Source organism: Sinohyriopsis cumingii, unplaced genomic scaffold (assembly GCF_028554795.1).
Source record: "Sinohyriopsis cumingii isolate HCF-2022 unplaced genomic scaffold, ASM2855479v2 utg000881l, whole genome shotgun sequence".
NCBI classification, from domain to species: Eukaryota; Metazoa; Mollusca; class Bivalvia; order Unionida; family Unionidae; genus Sinohyriopsis; species Sinohyriopsis cumingii.
The window spans coordinates 248,578-271,841 of record NW_028315939.1 but is presented as its reverse complement, the minus strand read 5'-3'; the positions used below and the strand labels follow the sequence as shown (position 1 = coordinate 271,841).

Here is a 23,264-nt window from a genome sequence, read left to right as displayed (position 1 = left end):
ACCAGACGTTTATCCAATTTCTTTGTCATCCAATCAGATATATAAAGATATATAACTTGTGAATAGGTTATTAATCGAATGTTGAAGAATATTTGTCTTATTGCACAGGATGTCCGACATTTTAGAACACATGGGTGAAAGCCTAATCTGTATTAATATTCAGGCTTTATTGTTCTTATTATCTGCTTCGAAAAACAAAAAGCAAGAGGATTACTCATTTTGGAATATCAAAAGACAGACAAAAATCCGTCAGTTATCGTTGTGATTGTCTCAGTTACTGTTATGGTGACAGGTAATTCTGAATGTGCACCGTGTGTTACGATCGTCGCCCGAGTAATTAGATCCATCGTTCTAGGCTCATACGTCAAAAAGGAAATAGATTCATTTTGGAGTCACGTGTGTTTCGCTGAATTTCTAGCACACGATAAAACAGAATGTTATTACAAGTGGTTAACAGCGCACTTATTACGTCAACGAGAAGTTGCTCACATACATCTTATCCAAGGGCAGACTCTCTCTCTCTCTCTCTACTGAATCGTCATCACTAGTTTCATGTAGAAAATATTTAGTCAATTTTGTCCTGGAGGCCAGCAAATTTATGACGTAGTCAGCGGCCCCCATTTCCGTCGCCATTTTTATTTAGCCGTAGTCTGATGTAGTTCATCGAATACAGGCACATGTTTACCGTTTAAGGCAGCGGTGAATATTTGCACTTAACTACTCTAAATAATACTGGTTTCTACGATGAACATTAAACTAATGGGCATTGTTTATGAATCATATGATAAAGGTTGATGTTTCTCTTTCTTCCGTAGAACATCGTAGCCATTTATGAACGAATAGATTTTTATTTAGCCGTAGACTGATGTAGTTCATCGAATACAGGCACATGTTTACCATTTAAGGCAGCGGTGAATATTTGCACTTAACTGCCCTAAATAATAGTGGTTTCTACGATGAACATTAAACTAATGGGCATTGTTTATGAATCATATGATAAAGGTTGATGTTTCTCTTTCTTCCGTAGAACATCGTAGCCATTTATGAACGAATAGATTGAGTCATTTATTATTAGTTACAGTCATGTAGACAAGTTGAAAAGAGAGACGAGTTAACGTGTTATAAGGGGAAACTAACTCTGTTTCTCCTTTCCTAATGGTGAATTTAAAAATCCGTTGTACTAATATATGGACGCCTTCTTTCCTTTTAAGGTTTCTTGTTTCGCAAAAACGCATTATTCTGTGAACCCTATAGGAATGATATGTAAATGAAAGTAAAATGGCCTTCAACGCATCTAAAAATACTCCTCTAGCAAATTATTAATATGACATTTAATACTAATAGTACATAATTGTTGACTGCAAACTGTATTTTGGCGACACTTGAGTTTCAAATCTTCACGTTTTTAAGCTACTGATTTGATATTTGATCTTTATAAAATGAAAGAATTGCCGAAATGCTCAGGATGAAATTAGAAACATTTTAAAAGATTTAAGTTTCTTTCGAGTCTGATGAGTCAGAAAAAATGGTGTAGTGTTAAATAAAGAAAGGCGAGAACGCAATAAAGAAGTGAGGGAACACATATTACTCAGGGGAAAAAAGGCGAGCGCAAGAAAAGTAAGGAAACGCGCAAAAAAGTGAAGGAACGCCATTCCCACGCGTTCCTACAACACTACACTTCTGGTCAGATGTCGACTTTGTCGGTACAACTAGAGCCGCACATATCTTCGATTGAATTTATTGCTGTAATTGATTTAAATCTATGACACTTCATATACATATTAATTTAATGATATCACATTTGATCAATTTCCTTGCGTAACTCAACAATGAACTGCTGCACCCAATTTCCCCAGAGAAGCAGAAGAGAAGCTTTAATTAACCGTTCTTTTCAAAGTGCCTTCAAACCTTGGAAGTACACTTGTATCACTCATTTTTTCTTTTGTACATGTGTATCAGAATCCCGTGCTGCAGCTGCACGATGTTTGCTACCTATAGGCCATGGGAGGTTACGCATGTACTTTAATCTTGTTCCGGTTGCCCGCCGAGCTTACTGTATATGAGAAGGAAAAAACAAAACAGGCAAGCAAACAAAAAATATATTGAATATATTAAAACACGATTGTTTTCCGTCACACAGGAAAACCAGTGGAACTCTTGTACATTCATATATTCAGTAAAGGGAGGACATCGTTAGATTCGGTCGAGCGAGTGTGCATACGTTTTTGAGAGATTTATAACCGAGTGCGAGTCTAAACACTAAATATAAATGCATCACGCTACTATTGAGACTTGCCCGATTGACAAACATATCTTAAAAAATTGAGAGAAAAAAAAGCCACAAATTAGGTTAAGAATTATTAGTGTCTTTAAGGAACTATAGAAGAGGCGTGGTGGTATTGGTGGTTGATTTTCGAGAGCAGCACATTTTGGAGTAAAATATTGTTAATAGATTCAAAATGGTTTCCTTTTATCTCAAATTATCTATATTACAAAACGTAAAATACCTTTGTATTTTAAGCATTGATTATTTTCAATTCAGTGTTGTGTGAACACTATCTTTCTAACAGGTGGATTGGTACGTGACTTTACAAAATCTGTTTCTTCTATGAACATATCAGTTTCTTTCTCTGAGTCTAAATTTAATGCATACAAATTTAAAAAAAAAAAATATTAGAAGGCCTATTGTACGAGGTTTTCTTATCTTTTAAATTGAAAATGTCATCGGAAATTGACGGCTTATATTATAGTGTATGTCAATGTGGTTATGTAGGCAAATTTACTCATCTTACATTATATATTGGCTATTTGTTCTAAAATGCAATACTAATAAAATTTAACCAAACTCCGTTAAATCCTGAATGATCTGCACATTAACTGTTATAAAAGAACTTTCAAGACGAAAATTATTGATCGCTATGGAGTTTTACAGTGGCGGACAGGTACTAAACTGGGTAAAGAAAAAGAGCACATTGGGTCTAACCGTCACCATATAGGACATCACGAATGTTTTTAACGTGCAGTTTTGATTCTTACGTCAACGTCAGGTTTGTACTGGAGAACACCATTTGGCTGACGTCGTTTAAAAGTGTCCACGTACTTTAACATTGAACTTTGCCATATGTGCTTCTTGTGGCGTGTAAATAATGACCCTCCAATTGAATATGATGTTGTTATGTATATTTGAATTAATTTTTATCTGATTTAATTTATATTTATCTTAATTTTATTGTTCGTTTGTCAGCTTTAATTTTTTTATTCTATTACGTACTATTATAATATAATCTTGTGTACGTGAGTTGGAAATTTTTTCAAGAAAATAGTTTGACCTTGGCTATTCATTTGTGAACTTAAAGCTGACCTGGTTCCGACCTTAATTCAAAATTAGTAATAGTCACGTGAACAAGTTCTTTTTATATTTATTTTTATTATGGGAATACTAAGGGCGAGGCTGTATTGGATACGTGATTCTCGACTTGTAAATAGTTTTTAGTGAAGTAAACAACTTCTTTTATTTTATTCTTACAGTAAAATGATTGGTTTTTGTCAGGACCACGTTGAGAGTACGTGATGTAAAGATTACCACTTGACCCTCATCCGGGCATCTTTTCTGCCAGTATTCAGGTTTTATACCGATCTTTATAGAGAATTTAGTCAGCCTGGGCTTAAAACACTTGATGTCAAGTTGTTTCCTTCTGTTGTAGCCAGTTTTCGAGTTATATGTTAATTTGTCTTCAGATTATATGGTTTCTTAAAGATTAATTCGTTTCTCTTGAACAAAGACATTTCTTAAAAATTTTATTCGAATTTCCAACACCTGAGTGTTATTTATTGTGCTTCTACAAGGAACTGCAGACAACAACACTGTACAGGATACATCATACGTCATCGCCTTCCATCTTGGATTCTTCGTCGGGACTCGAATTCATTAAAATATTTCATTGCTAGGACTTATAAACTTTTATTCGTGGATTATTCTTGGATTATTTTTGGATTTGATGCTTAAAATCGTAAGTTTTTATTTTTCCATTTTTACAGTATTGTTCCAAGGAAATAAATAATTTGTTAATTTTTTTTCAAAGCTTGTTGTTTTCACTCTTTCTTCTGTTACTGTTTATTCGAGCCTAAAGACGTAACAATGTATAAGGATCCAAATAATAGCCATTGAAAGGTGTGTATAATAAAATTCTTAAAGACAAAATCCGTAACTGAAATAGTCCGTAGTGAGAGCATTCATGACCTGTTTGACTTTTACTATAGAAAGGAAGCCTTTCTTTCCGATTCTGCTTAAATTTGGACTGATAGGTATGCATTTTCATATAACTTTGAGTTCATTTTTAAAATCTCAGTTCACGGTTAAGACCATCGCTTTGCATATAAATGGTCGAGTTTCTACTAGCGATGTAGGTATTAGCATACCTCTCCATCTCCCACCCTCAGTACCATCCACCTCTCGTTTTATTTTCTAAGCGGGTTAGGTGTGCTTTAGCGTAGTTTAAAATCTTCCACTCAACGGATAGTACCGTGCTTTGCTTGCAGTTGGTTATTTTCTCCAAACAAAGGACACTTCTAGAACCCTTAGTTTCACTTCAAACAATTATTTTGACTGAACTTTCGTGAAAGAAAGACTCGACTGTAAATCATGACTATTTTTAATTACCTTCAAGCTCGTGGTTGTTATTGCGTCACTATAACTTCATTGACGTCACAATTTGTTGATGGTGTGATACCACTAACAGCAACTCAAGCGATCGTTTCAGGCTATTGAAATTAACACAAATCATTTTATAAGTATCTGTTATTCTCACATCTAGCCGATAGTTCCTTCGCCAAAATTGTACCAATTCCGGGAATGATAACCACGAATACGCGTCTGTTTGAGAGAGTGGAAGTCATTCTACCCCCATCGAAAAGAGACGATGGTGTCTTGAATGAATACGCAATGAAGACTCTGAGTTATCTTTCTTTATGACTCTAAAAAATAATTGAAGTGTTAAAGACAAAGTTATCATGTAAGGAATGTCTTATAAAAAGAATACACATCTGATTAGGAGTCACACAATAATTTCTGAGAGAAAAGTTCGAAGTTTACAACGTATATGGAGCACACACAAAAACAGTAACGTATAGTTTAAGAATGTGCACAGAAGTGTAATAATTGGCTCACGAAATGACGACTATTGTGTTCATAATCCTGTTATATTAAATACGTTGCAGATAATGTACACCTTGTCAACACGACGGCCTTCTACGCTGTCAAAGATCAGTCAAAAAATAAAGTGCTGAGCGTGTGATGTTTCATATAGTCACATGACCCAATATAGGCTAGAGGCTCTCATATTAAAGAATCAATACAGAAGTGATTTAACGGACACAGCTTGACGCTCTGCAGGTCGGCATGGAAACGTAAAGTATAATAGACACACTTGAACCACATTTATCAGTCTTGTGGAATGAATGGACATTTCTCTTGCAGGATGTATCTGCCGATTTGAATATGGATGAAGTGAAGAAAGGAAGCAAAACTCAGGATTTGCCGACGCTCTATAGATTACACTTAATGCAGGTGACGCCGAAGTTGATAAGCTGCTGATTTAACAAAACTTCGGTTTTGAAAGACAATGTACAAGGAAATCAATTATCTTTTTTTCTAATTTTGCTACCAGTCATCAATGAAAAGTTTTATTATCTTTCATCTGCACCACTACTTTTGTGTTACAAAATAACAACATTCAATAAAATGTAGGAATAGGAATGTTCTTTGGCGATTTTTAATGGCGGGAGGTATGGAAATTGTAATATCTTTCTTTTGCCTCATCTAACAACCCCGTCGTCAAACCGGCAATACTCTCCGAGATAATGATATAGGTTTCAGAAATTTAAGGTACTGAAATTTCATAGAGGAAACTAGCAAGGCAGTTATGGATTAAAATCCCACAAATTCTCTTTGAGCTAAGAGATTAAAATTCAGGTTCAGAATAGTATCAACCAACAACATTTGAATTATACATGTAAACATTTTCTTTCTGCATACACACTGATCTGTAAGACGTGGAGCCATAATGATCAATATGTTATTTGGATTGATTATCAATATTGTTTCCTAAATAGAAAAAATAATAGCAGCACGAAGCCACTAGTTAAATTAAAATAGTTCGATTTTTTTTAAAAAATGGCAGCTGCTACAGAAATATTTGTATGATTATGGGACTGAAGTTTTTATTTATTTTGATTGCTTGTAAGTGTTTCTTGTAACGTTATCACTGAAAAGAACCCTTATATCTAGACTTGTAAATGGGGTTACAATTGTGATGTCACAAATGGCTTCAAGTTTGAATTTAATGCATTTGTGACCAATTAATTTTCTAGGCTAAATAACAATAACATGGAAAATGGCGGATTTCAAACTGTCACCAGTAAGCGAACGACTGAAGAAAATGCATGGATCACGAGTTGAAATGAGTACAGAGCCTGAAACTAGTGATGAAATAGCAAGACATTTCAATCAATGTGTTGATTGTGAATGGCACGATACCAATACTGTACCGAAGCAAACAGTTCAACATCGACATATTGTCAATATGCCTATCAAGAAACGAGTGGATCTTTCCTCTAAATCTGATACAAACAGTGCATCAACCACTCTATCTAAAAATAGCTTAACTTCGTCAGGAATTCATTCCAGGTTTTCGTGTTGAAAGCACCAGCAAATGTTTCTGGACGCCAGTCATCAGCGAGAAACTCACCAGAAAACATACCTGAATACCGGTCTTCTACGAGAAATGGTGTCACACAACAAAATGGCACTAATCATTTTCGTGGATCCAGACAATTGACATCCAAAAGCATGCAGCCAACCATATCCAGTACACAGTACGAAGAAATAACCAAAGGTCACTACAGGACAGCAGAGGACACGACATTCGAAACCTAGACTGGGGCTTAAGACATACAAATGACAATCCAGTGAAAAGAGAAGCGCCGAGAACTAGGTAGGGTGGGGGAAAGAGACTTTACGATTTTCTCTACTAAATATTCAAGGAACTTATGAATACTCAGAATACCAGAATTTCGATATTTTATAAATATTTTGACTTACTACTACTTTAATATGAAAATGCATTAGATAACTTCTGGTTTTCTCTAAATATTATTACCTTTATTATTGTCGATATCTCGTTCTCCCTACGGAGACATTTTTTGAACCAACCTGCTACGTCATTTTCATTAATATCCATTTGAGTCCATATGCTGTTTTTTTTTCACTCTACGTTTCTTAGCCTATTGTATGTTAATATTTTTTGTGGGTATTGTACTATCCGCAAATCAATTCATTTAATTGAAAACAAAACTCATTTTCTGTTTGGGCTATTGGAATGAATATAGACTCTCTCTCTCTCTCTCTCTCTCTCTCTCTCTCACACACACACACACACACACAAACACTATATATAAAAAAAGGATTCTCTGATTAAATTACCACCCTATCGTGCTCTCCTTGTTTCCGTTCTACGTACACATGCCTAATGTGCATGAGAAAACGAGGCCACCAACGTTACTTATGAAACAAGCAACTAACTATACGCCACGCGACCACCCTACTTATTACTGAATAGACAAAAAAATGAAAACACAAACATCACTGAATGAGACGCCAATCCCTCAACTACAGGATTTTTACATAAAACGGCGTAGGCACTTCCTATATCTTATTACTGAAACATAAAATTATATTAGATCGAGTTGTATAATGTTATAACTGCAGTCCTTCAAAATAACCAATCGAGATAGTACGTAGAATGATTCAATACAAACGATGCCCAGGCTGCTCATTAATAAGCACCCTGATTGGGGAGATCAAATAGCCTGAAAGAACCGGACCACTCGATCTCCCTACCAAAGACCCCACACATTAAAAAACCAACAAGAAAACACAGTTGTCTTTGGGTGGATCCACCTCTTGTATCCTGCTAGACAGATAGAGATTTATACACGTTTCTAGTACTGTAAATAAATGACGAGAAAATTCAAAATATATCATAGAAAAATATGACTTTATTGAATACAAAAATATCACAGATAATCACATTAAACACAAGATTATCAACAACAAGTCGCGTATTATACAAATTAGTGGTTAGCAACCGTTGAATACCAATGAATAAAATGCATTTGTAAGCAAAAACCAGATGACAAAAGGTAGAATTTTTTGAAGTGCATGACGAGAGAAATCCTGGGTGTTTACTATTTCAGTACAATCAATTTGCGACCATAAATATCACAATCACTGCAAGCATGGATTTAAGTCCTAATGGCATTTATTCTGAACATGCTCGGGTCTTTCTACCAATGATCGGAATAGCAAATAAGAAATGATACATTCACTGCATATGCATGTTAAATGTTTACCAAATGACGTCATGTGCGCACGACACGCCATCATAGCGTTCATTACTACCGACCCGACTTAGATGACTGACCTAAACATTCCCAGGAATTTTGTCCCAAGCATGAACCCCCCATACAACTTTCTTTTACAGAACACGTGCAGATAATTCCATAATGGCATCATAATACTTTTGACATGGTTCTATTTTGCCTAGTGTACTTTATTAATATAACGTGTGAGCTCTCCACCATTTTCCGGCGATTTTCCCCATTTTATGCTGTATCACTCCATGAAAGTATTTCCGAGATGGACCTTTTTAAAAAAATCATGAGTGTCACAGCTGAGTATGAATCTTAATCAAAGCCACATTTTCGCTATCATTAACATACGGGTGAGAAGGTGGCGCCCGGCGGGTGAATATAGTCGATTTACTCTGACCATATGCACACATCTGTTTTAAATTCTCAATGTCATTAACTCCTTATAGTTTTAAATACCACTCAGTAAATTTGGAAAACAACTGCAAATATGCATTGTATGATATAAACTTTCGAAAGAAACGCTGTTTCCAGATTGCAATTATCACTTGTGATGAAGGAGCTACATGAATAACTCAGAGGGTAAATCATGAATTTTCTTTGGTTCATATATGGTTTGTACAGTCCCACAAAGTTTTTTTTTTGAAAGACGTTTGAAGGAAATATATTCATGAGTATTTTTCTTACAGAAATTTAACTTTCTCCATGTTACTTTCTTTAACAGGGCATAAAGAAGAACAAAATTAGAAAGACATCAATAACATAATTAATTAGCGCTCTACTACAGCTGAAAGCTTATATTTCATGTGGAATTTAGCAGTTTTATGTGTCAATTAATCAAGCCAATTTTATACCATTTTATGTTTGTATCGTTATTTAACAAAAAGACAAACAAAGAACACAAAATAGGTAAACCACTTCAGTTATAAAAGGAAAATATTTAATTCAGTTTTAACTGTCAGATAAATCCAATAAGTTTGGGAAAAAAATTCAACAATATTTTCAACAAAAAGTACTTATCAAGAAGGAAACCAACGTTTTACATATTTAAGGACTTTTCAAGGTTGTACAAATATTGCTATCCCAAAAATGACGTAAATGGTAAATGTATGGATACTGCACCCAAACAGGGACGAAACGTTCTTGCATCAATGTTCTACTGCACCGATTACCCAACTAAGCAAAACGTTATTATTTTGTTTAAATTAGTGGCTAAATGAATTTAAGATTGATGTGTGAAAATAGTCAACGAACCAGGATTCCCTTTTGTCTAAAGAATTTAAAGTATGCCATTTACAATGTTTCTGGAAAAATACGAGAGGTTTATCGAAGTAATGTTAATAGCTAAATATTAGTTGTCGCTACATCTTGTATCGGTACATCTGATAGAAATATACGACACAATTTGACTGAGGATACATCTAATTAGGGTTCATTACCATTGGCTGGGATATGTCTAACTGGGCTTCATATCAGAAATATCAACTGACGATACATCTAACTTCGGTTCATATCAGAAATATTAACTACGGACACGTCTGACATGGATTCATATAAAAGCTATTGGATGTCGATACATCTAACTTGGGTTCATATAATAGCTATTGACTGAAGATACATATAACTGAGGTACATTACAAAACTATTGACTGAAGATATGTCTAACTGGGGTTCATATCAGAACTATTTACTGAGGATACATATAACTTGGGTCATAACAGAGCTATGGACCGAGAATACATCTAACTGGGTTCTTATCAACACTATTGAAATGTAATATGGAATGCATCGGGAGGCTTCAATCAAACGGAGCAAAATAGTGTACAACAGTTTCAGTCATTAGTACTGTGTCCTATCGAATGTATTGCATGATGTATAACCCCATTTATCTTAAAATAGTAATCACTGATTTACATAGGCTGTAGATGCAAGCAAGCATTTTCTTTTCTTTCTGGTAGTGTACGTACCACATACCTATGTAGCGGTACTGACATGAAATACTATTTACTCACGAATCTCAGCCTAGTTTCATACAACAGATACGACCAAAAAAAACTTAAACTGTAGCCAATCATGTATTTATATTTAACCTGTTTTTGTGACTCTCATGTGCATAACAGCATTATATATATATATATATATATATATATATATATATATATATATATATATATATATATATATATATATATATATATATATATATATATATATATATATACGTACGTACGTACGTACGTATGTATGTATGTGTGTGTGTGTCTATATATTAATTGCGACAATAAATATTCATGAAAATGTCACCTAATCTCGTACGTGTATATATATGATTATGCAGGTAGCTGAATATATTTATAATGCGATCAGAAAGCAGATCACGAATTATGTTTAAACAATGCTGGAGAAGAATTCATAAAAAGCATTAAATGAATCCGAGATTACCTCAGACATTTTGCGCTATGCATTCATATCACATATGTAAATTCTTGAACAATGAGGTTGAATTGAGATGGCATACAATTCAAACCTTCACACATGCCTGCACGATTTAAAGTCAAGTCCTTTTTTTGAATGGACATGGATATCTTGCTAACATAGCCAGTAATGCTTGAAATGTTATTATGAAAATCTAGTATATCATGTATAATGTGGGAGTAAGTGAAAGGTGTTATAACAGACATATAACTGCTACTGAAGCTATGTCCTGGAGCTGCTTTGTTCATATAAAATAAGTGTTTGAAAAAATAATTAACAAATCTAGTCTGGCGTTTCCTCTTGGGTAAGTTTACATGTAATAAAATTGTAGAGAGATTCGTCCAGATATTCATGTTTACATGTAATAAAATTGTAGAGATATTCGTCCAGATATTCATGTTTACATGTAATAAAATTGTAGAGATATTCGTCCAGATATTCATGTTTACATGTAATAAAATTGTAGAGAAATTCGTCCAGATATTCATGTTTACATGTAATAAAATTGTAGAGAAATTCGTCCAGATATTCATGTTTACATGTAATAAAATTGTAGAGAAATTCGTCCAGATATTCATGTTTACATGTAATAAAATTGTAGAGATATTCGTCCAGATATTCATGTTTACATGTAATAAAATTGTAGAGAAATTCGTCCAGATATTCATGTTTACATGTAATAAAATTGTAGAGATATTCGTCCAGATATTCATGTTTACATGTAATAAAATTGTAGAGATATTCGTCCAGATATTCATGTTTACATGTAATAAAATTGTAGAGATATTCGTCCAGATATTCATGTTTGCAGCACATGGACCTTGGAAAAGTCGTTTAAAACAACACAGCACGATTCACTGGCATGACTAGTTTAGCTTTTTAATCTGTACATCCACATATTTGAATTAAAACGTGTATAAATGACGATAAGGCATCATAGCTATTTTCAAAATTATACAAGGTTATTACACCCTGTCATTCTCAAAACAATTAATTAATTTTGAACAAATTGAACATTAAACCGCAGTAACGCATATACAAATAACAATAACCTGGAATGAAACATCACATATAGCATCAACCGCACTAATGTGCGCATGTGGTATCAGAACTGCTCAAGACTGTTTCATCTTAGAGCGCCATCTATGATAAAGTAAGATCATGTAATTCGAAGAAACACATTTTTAAATGTAATTCTAATCCTTTCAACGAAATGTTGAAGTTCAAAGAAAATGTATATGATACCAATTTTCAGGGACACAACTTTCCACAAAGGACATAGGACCACGGTGCCATCAAACAAGTAAATTACGTCCACAATACTTGTGCTGATGTGAAGGAGTTCCCAAAAGCCACATAAAAGCTAATGTAATACATTATTCTTTAGTGATAATCTGTAAACAACCATACATTAAAATTTCTCACAGTACATATACCCTGTTCAGTCTTCGAGTGGGAGACCTTCATGAATGTCATCCTACTTTCTGAGCTTTGCTGTATGGTACACTATGCATTGTTGTATGGTGCACTTTGTATTGTTGTAGGGTACACTATGTATTGTTGTATGGTGCACTATGTATTGTTGTATGGTGCACTTTGTATTGTTGTAGGGTACACTATGTATTGTTGTATGGTGCACTATGTATTGTTGTAGGGTACACTATGTATTGTTGTATGGTGCACTATGTATTGTTGTATGGTACACTATGTATTGGTGTATGGTGCACTATGTATTGTTGTAGGGTGCACTATGTATTGGTGTATGGTGCACTATGTATTGTTGTAGGGTACACTATGTATTGTTGTAGGGTACACTATGTATTGTTGTAGGGTACACTATGTATTGTTGTATGGTGCACTATGTATTGTTGTAGGGTACACTATGTATTGTTGTATGGTGCACTATGTATTGTTGTATGGTGCACTATGCATTGTTGTATGGTGCACTATGTATTGTTGTAGGGTACACTATGCATTGTTGTATGGTGCACTATGTATTGTTGTACGGTACACTATGCATTGTTGTATGGTGCACTATGTATTGTTGTAGGGTGCACTATGTATTGTTGTATGGTGCACTATGTATTGTTGTATGGTGCACTATGTATTGTTGTATGGTACACTATGTATTGTTGTATGGTGCACTATGTATTGTTGTATGGTACACTATGTATTGTTGTATGGTGCACTATGTATTGTTGTATGGTACACTATGTATTGTTGTATGGTGCACTATGTATTGTTGTATGGTACACTATGTATTGTTGTATTGTACACAATGTATTGTTGTATGGTACACTATGTATTGGTGTATGGTGCACTATGTATTGTTGTATGGTGCACTATGTATTGTTGTAGGGTACACTATGTATTGTTGTATGGTGCACTATGTATTGTTGTATGGTACACTATGTATTGTTGTATTGTACACAATGTATTGTTGTATTGTACACTATGTATTGTTGTAGGGTACACTATGTATTGTTGTATTAATATCTTTATACTATTGGTAATAAACAAAAGCATATAGGCTTTAGAATCTGTCCATATAATCGTTCCAAAATCTGTATGCATCTTATTTTTTTACGTCGTTTTCATTTTCGCAAGGGTAAATTATGTCACTGAACTTTTAGCACCTACATGCAATCAAGAAAGCTTAGCATTGAAACGTGGCCAATATCTGTCATACTCCTACACGCGAAAAATCAGGAAACACTGAATGTGTTATCTGTTTATAGATTTCTTCTTGTTGGAGACGCTGTTGATGAGATGACACATGAAATGCTGCTGATTTATACAGCAAACGCGTAAGGGTTGCACAATGTGTTGATTTGTACAGCAAACGCGTAAGGGTTGTACAATGTGTTGATTTGTACAGCAAACGCGTACGGGTTGTACGATGTGCTACACAATCTTATTTACGAATAATTATGCATCTAAGATAAATCTTTGGCAAGAATCCATTTCTGTTCCTCATCCGATAACGACACTATTCTAAATCAAGTTATATTGATGTTATGTTATCAATTAGCTCGATTACTGTAAAACTTTGGAACTTTTAACGCGCATCCACTCCTATAACGAGTATTGCAAACTTTGGAGCTATTAACGCCCATCCACTTCTATAGCGATTGTTGTAAAACTTTGGAAATTTTAACGCGCATCCACTCTTAAAAATGCACATGATCGATATTGGATGCAAGAGAACATGCAATCATTTTCGTATTTCTTCCTATCCTTCTCATAATTAATTTTAAAAATCCATTATAGCACTTACCATTCACACATGAATGAATCAAGAGTCTAATCATCGGCTGAATTTCTTTGTTTCTTGACAACTTTGTTGTGCAGCTTTTTGGAATCACGCGTAGTTGTGCTCGGTGTTCGATAGAGAACGCGTACCAGCTTGCGAGTATATGCAGTGGATGTGATGTCAATCAAAATGGGTCACATCCGCATTAATGAATACTACCATCACATTGGAAATGCTAGTATACAGTGACATTCAGTGTCGATCATACATTTATCTACTTTAATTGGTGGGCGCTATAATTGCATCGATGATTAAGATGGCTTTAATACAACATGTCTTCTGACTATTTGACTATACAACTAAAAAGTCTGAGTATCCTTTGTGTATAAGTGACATACATGTCTAGAGTGTTGTAATGATTTAGAGTGCTCAACGTGGCACTAATCAAGTTGGCTCAACATCGTCCAAGAAATAAAAAAACCCATAGAACAAGCCTACATAACAAAACAACTCTCATCTATGGACTATAACGCAACAAACTGTCATAACACAGGCAAGAATGACGCCCATATTAAAAGTCCTTTCTATAGCAAAGCCTGTATGTCCCCTGGCTTTGCTTCCATTTTGGAGTTTGTCAGATTCGATACTTTGATCTGACTGAATATCCCTCTTCAATGGGCACCCGTCTGTAACAAAAATAAATATATTGTTAAACGATGGGACATTCTGTTGTGTTGGACTCGTGCACTTGGAAGTAAGAAGCAAAAAGATGTACAAGAAGAAGCAGAATGTGATTAAATGTCTTACACTATGATAGGTAAATTATTTTTTCAATGTAGTACTCAATTTACACAACTGTGTCTTACACTATTGTACGTACATTATTTCACCAGTATAGTATTGAATTTATACAACTGTCTTACACTGTTACGTATATTATTTTACTAGTGTAGTAAAGAATTGATAAAACTATGCCTTACACAATGTTACATACACAATTTCACCCGTGTAGTACAGAATTTACAAATATATGTCTAACACTATATTACATGCATTATTTCACCAGTGGAGTACTGAAATTATACAACTGTCTTACACTGTTATGTAAATTATTTCACCAGTGTAGTACTTAATTTATACACCTGTGTAGTACTGAATTTACAAAACTATGGTGTACTCTATAATACAGACATTATTTCACCAGTGTAGTAGTGAATGTATAAAACTGTCTTACAATGTTATGTCCATAATTTCACTAGTGTAGTACAGAATTTATAAAACTGTACCTTACACACCGTTAAGTACATTATTTCACCAGTGTACTGAATTTATAAAACTATGCCCCTCACAATGTCACGTGCATTATTTCACCAGTTTGGTAATGAATATACAAAAAAGTATGACTTACACTATATTACTTACATTATTTCACCAGTGTATAACTGAGTTTGTAAAACAATATGTCTTATACTATGTTACATACATTATTTGGCCAGTGTAAGACTGAGTTTATACAAACTATGTCGTACATTATGTTAAGAACACTATTTTACCAGTGTAGTACTGAATTTTTGAAAACTATTTCTTACACTATGTTAGGTACACTATTTTACCGGTGTAGTACTGAATTTTTAAAAACTATTTCTTACACTATGTTAGGTACACTATTTTACCGGTGTAGTACTGAATTTTTAAAAACTATTTCTGACACTATGTTAGGAACACTATTTTACCAGTGCAGTACTGAATTTTTAAAAACTATTTCTTACACTATGTTAGGTACACTATTTTACCGGTGTAGTACTGAATTTTTAAAAACTATTTCTTACACTATGTTATGTACACTATTTTACCGGTGTAGTACTGAATTTTTGAAAACTATTTCTTACACTATGTTAGGTACACTATTTTACCGGTGTAGTACTGAATTTTTAAAAACTATTTCTGACACTATGTTAGGTACACTATTTTACCAGTGTAGTACTGAATTTTTAAAAACTATTTCTTACACTATGTTAGGTACACTATTTTACCGGTGTAGTACTGAATTTTTAAAAACTATTTCTTACACTGTGTTAGGTACACTATTTTACCGGTGTAGTACTGAATTTTTGAAAACTATTTCTTACACTATGTTAGGTACACTATTTTACCGGTGTAGTACTGAATTTTTAAAAACTATTTCTTACACTATGTTAGGTACACTATTTTACCGGTGTAGTACTGAATTTTTAAAAACTATTTCTTACACTATGTTATGTACACTATTTTACCGGTGTAGTACTGAATTTTTGAAAACTATTTCTTACACTATGTTAGGTACACTATTTTACCGGTGTAGTACTGAATTTTTAAAAACTATTTCTGACACTATGTTAGGTACACTATTTTACCAGTGTAGTACTGAATTTTTAAAAACTATTTCTTACACTATGTTAGGTACACTATTTTACCGGTGTAGTACTGAATTTTTGAAAACTATTTCTTACACTATGTTAGGTACACTATTTTACCGGTGTAGTACTGAATTTTTAAAAACTATTTCTTACACTATGTTAGGTACACTATTTTACCAGTGTAGTACTGAATTTTTAAGAACTATTTCTTACACTATGTTAGGTACACTATTTTACCAGTGTAGTACTGAATTTTTAAAAACTATTTCTTACACTATGTTAGGTACACTATTTTACCAGTGTAGTACTGAATTTTTAAAAACTATTTCTTACACTATGTTAGGTACACTATTTTACCGGTGTAGTACTGAATTTTTAAAAACTATTTCTTACACTATGTTAGGTACACTATTTTACCGGTGTAGTACTGAATTTTTAAAAACTATTTCTTACACTATGTTAGGTACACTATTTTACCGGTATAGTACTGAATTTTTGAAAACTATTTCTTACACTATGTTAGGTACACTATTTTACCAGTGTAGTACTGAATTTTTATAAAACTATGCCTTACTCTGTGCTTGGTAAATTATTTCACCCGTGTGGTACTGAATTTATAAAACCATGTACATAATTTCACCAATGTAGTACCACATTTATAAGCTGTCTCGTACTATTTTAGGCACATCATTTCACCAGTGCAGTATCAGCTTCATAAAACAAAGTCAGCTTCAATTTGGTTGTTTATGGAACAAATCAAATATTAAACATCAGTCAATGAATAATGGGTCACTTAAATATACTGCAGTAAACTCATCTACATTTGTTTTCGACGCTGGCTGTATTGTAATCATTATTCATCACATCAACTCGATTATGTTGCTTGCACGATTGTATAGAACAAGAGAAGTGTTTTCCTTGTTGATGTTTATTAACTAAGTTGTTTGTTTTAAAAACAATCCCATTGTTTTTTTGTCGACTCTGTTGTTCCAAAGTACAAGGTGAAACTTAAAAAAGGTCTTAACATAAGATCAAACACCACGTGTAAATTGTTCCGATCGTCACTCAAAACAATCGGTAACCAGTGTTAAATATACCAAAATATATCTTATAGTCTCGAGACAAGAACAAAGGCAACTGCAAGATGAGTGCTCCGCAAGATCACCGTGACTTCGCATTAGGTATCTTTAGATAGAGAGAATTTCATAGAAACATGTATATCAAACTAGAACGTTGATAAATTTCTTTTGCCTTATTTAAGTGTAACTCAGAACAAAGTAGATTTTCTACCTGGTTATACCTCTAAATAAAACCTTGGAAAAAAAATCCTTTGTATTCTAATTGCAGACATTGGTAAACTTGACTTTTCCATTCATAAGACAATACTCGGCAAAATATATCCGTTTTCAAAATTAATTTCGAATTTTTAACAGACTGAAGTTCATATAAGTAAATGAAATTTTTTAAACAAGAATTTCTGCAAACCAAATTTTCAATCGCGTCCCGTTTTGAAAAAGAAAAGTCTCGTTTTTGTTTGTTTGTCTACTTGAAATTTGATCACGACTTTTGTACATATTATTCTTTTACAAATATGAAAATGTTTTATGTCTTAATTAGATCGATTTTGTTATGCAGAAGACAGTGAAGTAAACCTCAACCACAATTACCTAACAGAATCAACCGTACACGAACTGAGTTGTTCAAATCAATGTCACAATGCCGGCAAAAGGTGTGTTTAAACCATGGGTACAGGTTACAACTCAGGCACTAACATTTTCAACATAATGGTCAAGGTACGTGGGCTTGAAAAGTTGGTTGCTGTCACTTTTGCTTAAAAAGAGAAAGCGATCAAAGGATAATTCAGCAAAATAGGGTCTATCAATACAGAACGTCGGATGATTGAGTATATTATCAGAGGTGCGCTATATTACCGAAATACAACGGTAATTGTTTCTGGTGGTACGTACGATGCTACTTTTTCACTGTACAGGTACTTTCTTTTTTCATGACAAAATATTCAAAAAAAGATCTGTTTGTTCAAAACAGTTGTCTTTATCAAAAATTAATTTTGAATTTTACAAATATGTTTATTTTATGAACCTTTAATCACATGTTTGACACGTGTCACGTATGCCAAGGTGGTGACCAAATGTGATACTGTTAAAAATATTCAGGCCAAATGGAACTTTTGAAACAATCTTGGATTAAAGTTTTTTTAAAAAAACCTTTATTTTATTTTAGCTATTTACTATAGCATAGTCATCTGTTATGTATATTTATTCCTTTGTAAGACTGCGAATCATCCTAAGGTTTTCAGGTGAGCAGTATTTTTTGTGTGTTTGGATTTTACGTAATTTCTCAAATTCGATAAATATTTTCTCTTTTCTTGAGCACGTGTGCTTTATGTTGGGGGGGGGGGGTTAGATTTTCTTTTGATATATTTTATTTCATCTCAAGATGATTATTTTTTAATAGTAATGTGCTACATCGTTATAAATCAGAGCAAAGTGTTTTTTCCAGCTACTTAGAGGCGGAAATTTAAAAACGTTGCAGATTCCTGCCCCAGAACAATAAAGTGTTTGGCCTTGATATAAAAGCGATATTCCATGATCCGCATCGTGCTATGTTCAGAAATATCGCAGTATACCGCAGTACAGAAATTTTTTAGAGGTACCCAGGTCTATATTATATGCATTAGAAGTCAGTGTTAGCATGTGTCAGTGATGATCTACTGACATGTAACATGTAACATGAAACTAAACAAGTTCGTTCTAGTCTCACCTGGCGGTGTATATAGAAGATAATTGAGGAACTTCTTCTTCACAGTCCACCTGTCTCCTTCGCAATAGTTGTCCGCCTGAACCTCTACACCAAACTCCGTCTCTATAAGTGTCTAAAACAAAGACAGATCTACCATAATGATGGACAATTGGTCAGGTGATGCAAATTCTTTAAGAGCTTTCCCTATTTTTGTAAAAGCTCGCAGTCATGATATTTATTTATTTATTTATTTATTTATTTATTTATTTATTTATTTATTTATTTATTTATTATTTGTGGTGGTGTCGTGGTGTTAAGAATACAGTATTTGTATAATCGACCAATGATGCGATTTAATCTCAGATTTTTTAGGCTTACATAATGATCGTGTTTTTATTCATTTCGCCAAGTGGGTGGTAAGGTGAGTCATTTTACACGTTTGCTATAACAGGCAACATGTACTTTCGTCAACTTTTCGTGGATGCGGGTAACGCCTAAAGTCATTGTCGTGCCTACATTAATATTGAGTATGCATCAATTTACATGGACAATTGTGGCGAATGTAAATAAGAGTCGTTTTCACAAATGGCGAGCATATATAATTCTGTCTACATCGACTAAATTATTGGTGTTTAACTGGACATTAACACATGAAAGGCAATATATCGTGCTGAGGCATAACAAGGTGGCTATCCTATCTTGATTTAGATAGGATTCGAACCCGCAACAATATAATCTCTAGCCCGGCACGATAAATAAAGAGCCACAACGGTTTCTTTTAGTTGCTCAACAGACAGGATGTGATGATTTACCTTGAACGCCATCATCTGATGACGTACGTGCATCTCAAAACGAAAAAATACATGATGTGGAATGAAATCAAATTTATCTTATTTGTTTAAGTGACTTTATATTAAAAAGGTTAAAATACTTGACCAAAACGAACGTATTTACAGTATTTATGTAATTTATGAAATCAGGGTGTTCATTTACTTAAAGTTTGTTTGATTCATTTTTTTATTTTGCTTTTTGGTTTGATCGTTTGCAATTTCAGTATATGTATAGACTTTAGAAACTTTATAAAAACTATGCCTGAAAATTGCAGGTTTTCTATCAATATCAAGGAGTATGAAAGGTCCTTTCAAAAGCAGTAATTGATCTGAATACCGATTATGGTCAAGTAAAGAAAATTCAGTCCATCAATAACATCCAATAATAGGTTTCGTAGCGTTAGGAGTGACAAAAATATTGACATGAAAATCTACATATATTTTATGTTATATTTATCACCTAGTAAGAGCTGGGTTTATTTAGGCAAAGTCATCTGCAAAGAAGGAGAAACTTCGTCTAGATAAAACAGCCTGTGCAGCCTACTCATAATCTGCAAACAATTAAGTTTTCCCTATACTGGCTCGTACTGTTACAGTTTTAGAAAAGGAAGAAAACACACAAAAAACAGAAGCATTTTAAGAGAATGAAAACAGAAAGAAAAAAAATAGGATAGTATTAGGGGAGGAAAAAAATCAAATACGCCGATTTACCAGTATACAGATAGTTTACGATTTAAGCACAAAATTAAAGCAGCGTGAGAGAATATTATATAGAAAGAGATAAAGATTGAGAGAGAGAGAGAGAGAGAGAGAGAGAGACTTACTAGGCACATGGCCGGATTATCCAGTTGCCCTGGTTGTTGTGTGATAAGGAATGCTTTTCCATCCAACCGCCAGCTCTGTAAGCACTGAAGAATACTTACTATAAAAGATAAAAAGACCAGTTTTAAGGCATTCTTGTTATTTTCCTTACAAAAGCTTGCTTTCCGTGATGTTTTATAACAGAAACATACTGTACAATCAATTCTTAGAAATATAAAGAACTTTTGATACTATTTGTCTTGTCCCGTCTTGCAGTCTAAAATCTTGCAGTATGTTCTGACCAAACAGAAAAAAAAACCATATTTTGGCTCAGATTTAATAATTGGTCTTTCTGCTCATTTCATGTAACCCTTGGTTAATTAATGCTATTGCTGTGGGTATACAACCTAATTGAAAATCTTGAGGACAAATTGCAACCGTTGTACTCACTCCAAATAATCATCTCCACTGCATAGGTGAATGCAAATCTCAATGAGATATACAAGCTGCAGATGTGTGATTCCTATTCAAGCCAAGTGTTTCCCTATTTACTAGAAAGCCACTAAAAATTCGGAGTTTCTTCTTAATTTACCATCTATATATATGCACCTGCAAAAACTGCTTCCCTTAAAGTTGTGAGCGCTTTTCCTGACACAGCGAAATTTGACCTCACTCAAGTATTACATGTGCTGTTTTTTTTAAAATTAAAAAGCTTCATCTGGGAATTGATCTGCATTGAGGAAAAACATAACAAGTTATGAAGACGAAGAGTTGAATGGACTGTGTCAAAGGTAAATATAGTCTAGGGAGAAATTATTCAATTGCTAAATAAGTCTTATTTTCTTTCATTGTTATTATTTATTGTATTTGCACACATTTATTTGCACATGAGAATCACACAACGAGCTTTTCACTATATGAACCGTTAATTTTAACATGCTTTTCTTATCATGTTCAAACTATCCTTCCCATTTTCAAATGACCTCTCCTTCAGTACAGGAATGCATACACAACGTGTTCGTCTACTCCACTGGACATGGAAAGAAACCACATGCTTCCTAATACGAGCAATGAATTGACTGTTGACAGAACTCGACAGGATCTAGGAGGAGATGCTACTCAAGATCTCAACAACTAAGAAAATACTTTCTGTAAATAAATGCAAAAATCTAAATCTTCTTCACTATTGATTGGTGCCAGTATCAATTACTATAGGAATGTATAAGGCTTTCTAAAATACATGGATTTTGATGAAACTTGGGAGATGTTTTTTGATAATTATAGGAATCAAATGCAATTTACAAGAATGTGACAGCCACAGCGTACCTGACTTTCTAATTGACGGACACGTTGTCTCAATAACAATTTCATCAGCATGTGTGCATCCAATGTCGACGGTTCCAGAGCAGTCTGATACCTTGTCCGTGTATTGATAAGTGCCCTTTTGACTGGCAGAACATGCGACAGAAATATTCACATCCGCTTCAAACAAATATAAAAGGAAAGAACATAAACATCTATAATTATTAACTCAGTTTTCGGCTCAGATCCTCAGTCATTTAATGTTATCAAATTATGTGTAATCATGTTTATCACCTAATCGGTACACTTTACATAAAGTGTGTACATTTTAATATTTTTAATACGACGTCAAGTTAACATATCACTTTATGTGATACTGATTGGTCCAGAAAATAAACGGTCACGTCTGTATGAATATGGCTAATTTACCCCACATTGGCTTTTTTACGCCATATATAACATAGCATGCGCTCAAAATGGCTTAAAACCCCCAAACAAGAACAAAAACAACAAATAAAACTAACGGTGCGTGTCAATTGATAGCGGACGTGGGCCGGGGATTGTTGTTGTTGTTGTGGGGTTTAACGCCATTTTTCAGCACACGATAGGCTATGCATGGCGGCCAGTATTAACGGTGGAGGAAGAACCCGGGAAAACCCTGGAAAGAACCACCGACCCACGAGAAGCTACTGGCAAGCTTTCTCACACACCTAATTGTCCGAATCCTAGACTCTAACCCACGCAGACAGAGGTGAGGTTCGTAACGAAGAGCGCTTTAGACCACTAGGCCACTGGGGGGGGGGGAGTGTAGTTGGGCAGTATATCTGTAACATGGAATCCCCCCCCCCCCATATACAAGCGTGGTTTAGATGTTAACTTACAGGAGTAAAGTCACCTCTGTTCACAGAAGAATGTGGACATAAACCAATCTATCAACTGACGAAAATGTATCCAACCACAGCATTTTTGCAACGTAAATTAGCTCCAACGAGTTAATATTTCTTATTATGTGATGCAATT

General features: G+C 34.1%; 1 protein-coding gene across 1 annotated transcript in view; it reads right to left on the bottom strand.

Annotated features, from left to right (window-relative positions):
• Positions 1–8,035: 8,035 nt before the first annotated feature.
• Positions 8,036–23,264, bottom strand: part of LOC149773121 (uncharacterized) — a 106,674-nt gene continuing 91,445 nt past the window's right edge. Inside the window, exons 11-14 of the mRNA XM_089946799.1 lie at positions 22,269–22,424; positions 20,966–21,063; positions 19,333–19,444; positions 8,036–14,841 (exon numbers count right to left, since the gene is read on the bottom strand). Of these exons, the coding sequence (XP_089802925.1) occupies positions 14,669–14,841; positions 19,333–19,444; positions 20,966–21,063; positions 22,269–22,424 (539 nt within the window). The 3' untranslated portion in view covers positions 8,036–14,668. The remainder of the gene's footprint in view (positions 14,842–19,332; positions 19,445–20,965; positions 21,064–22,268; positions 22,425–23,264) is intronic.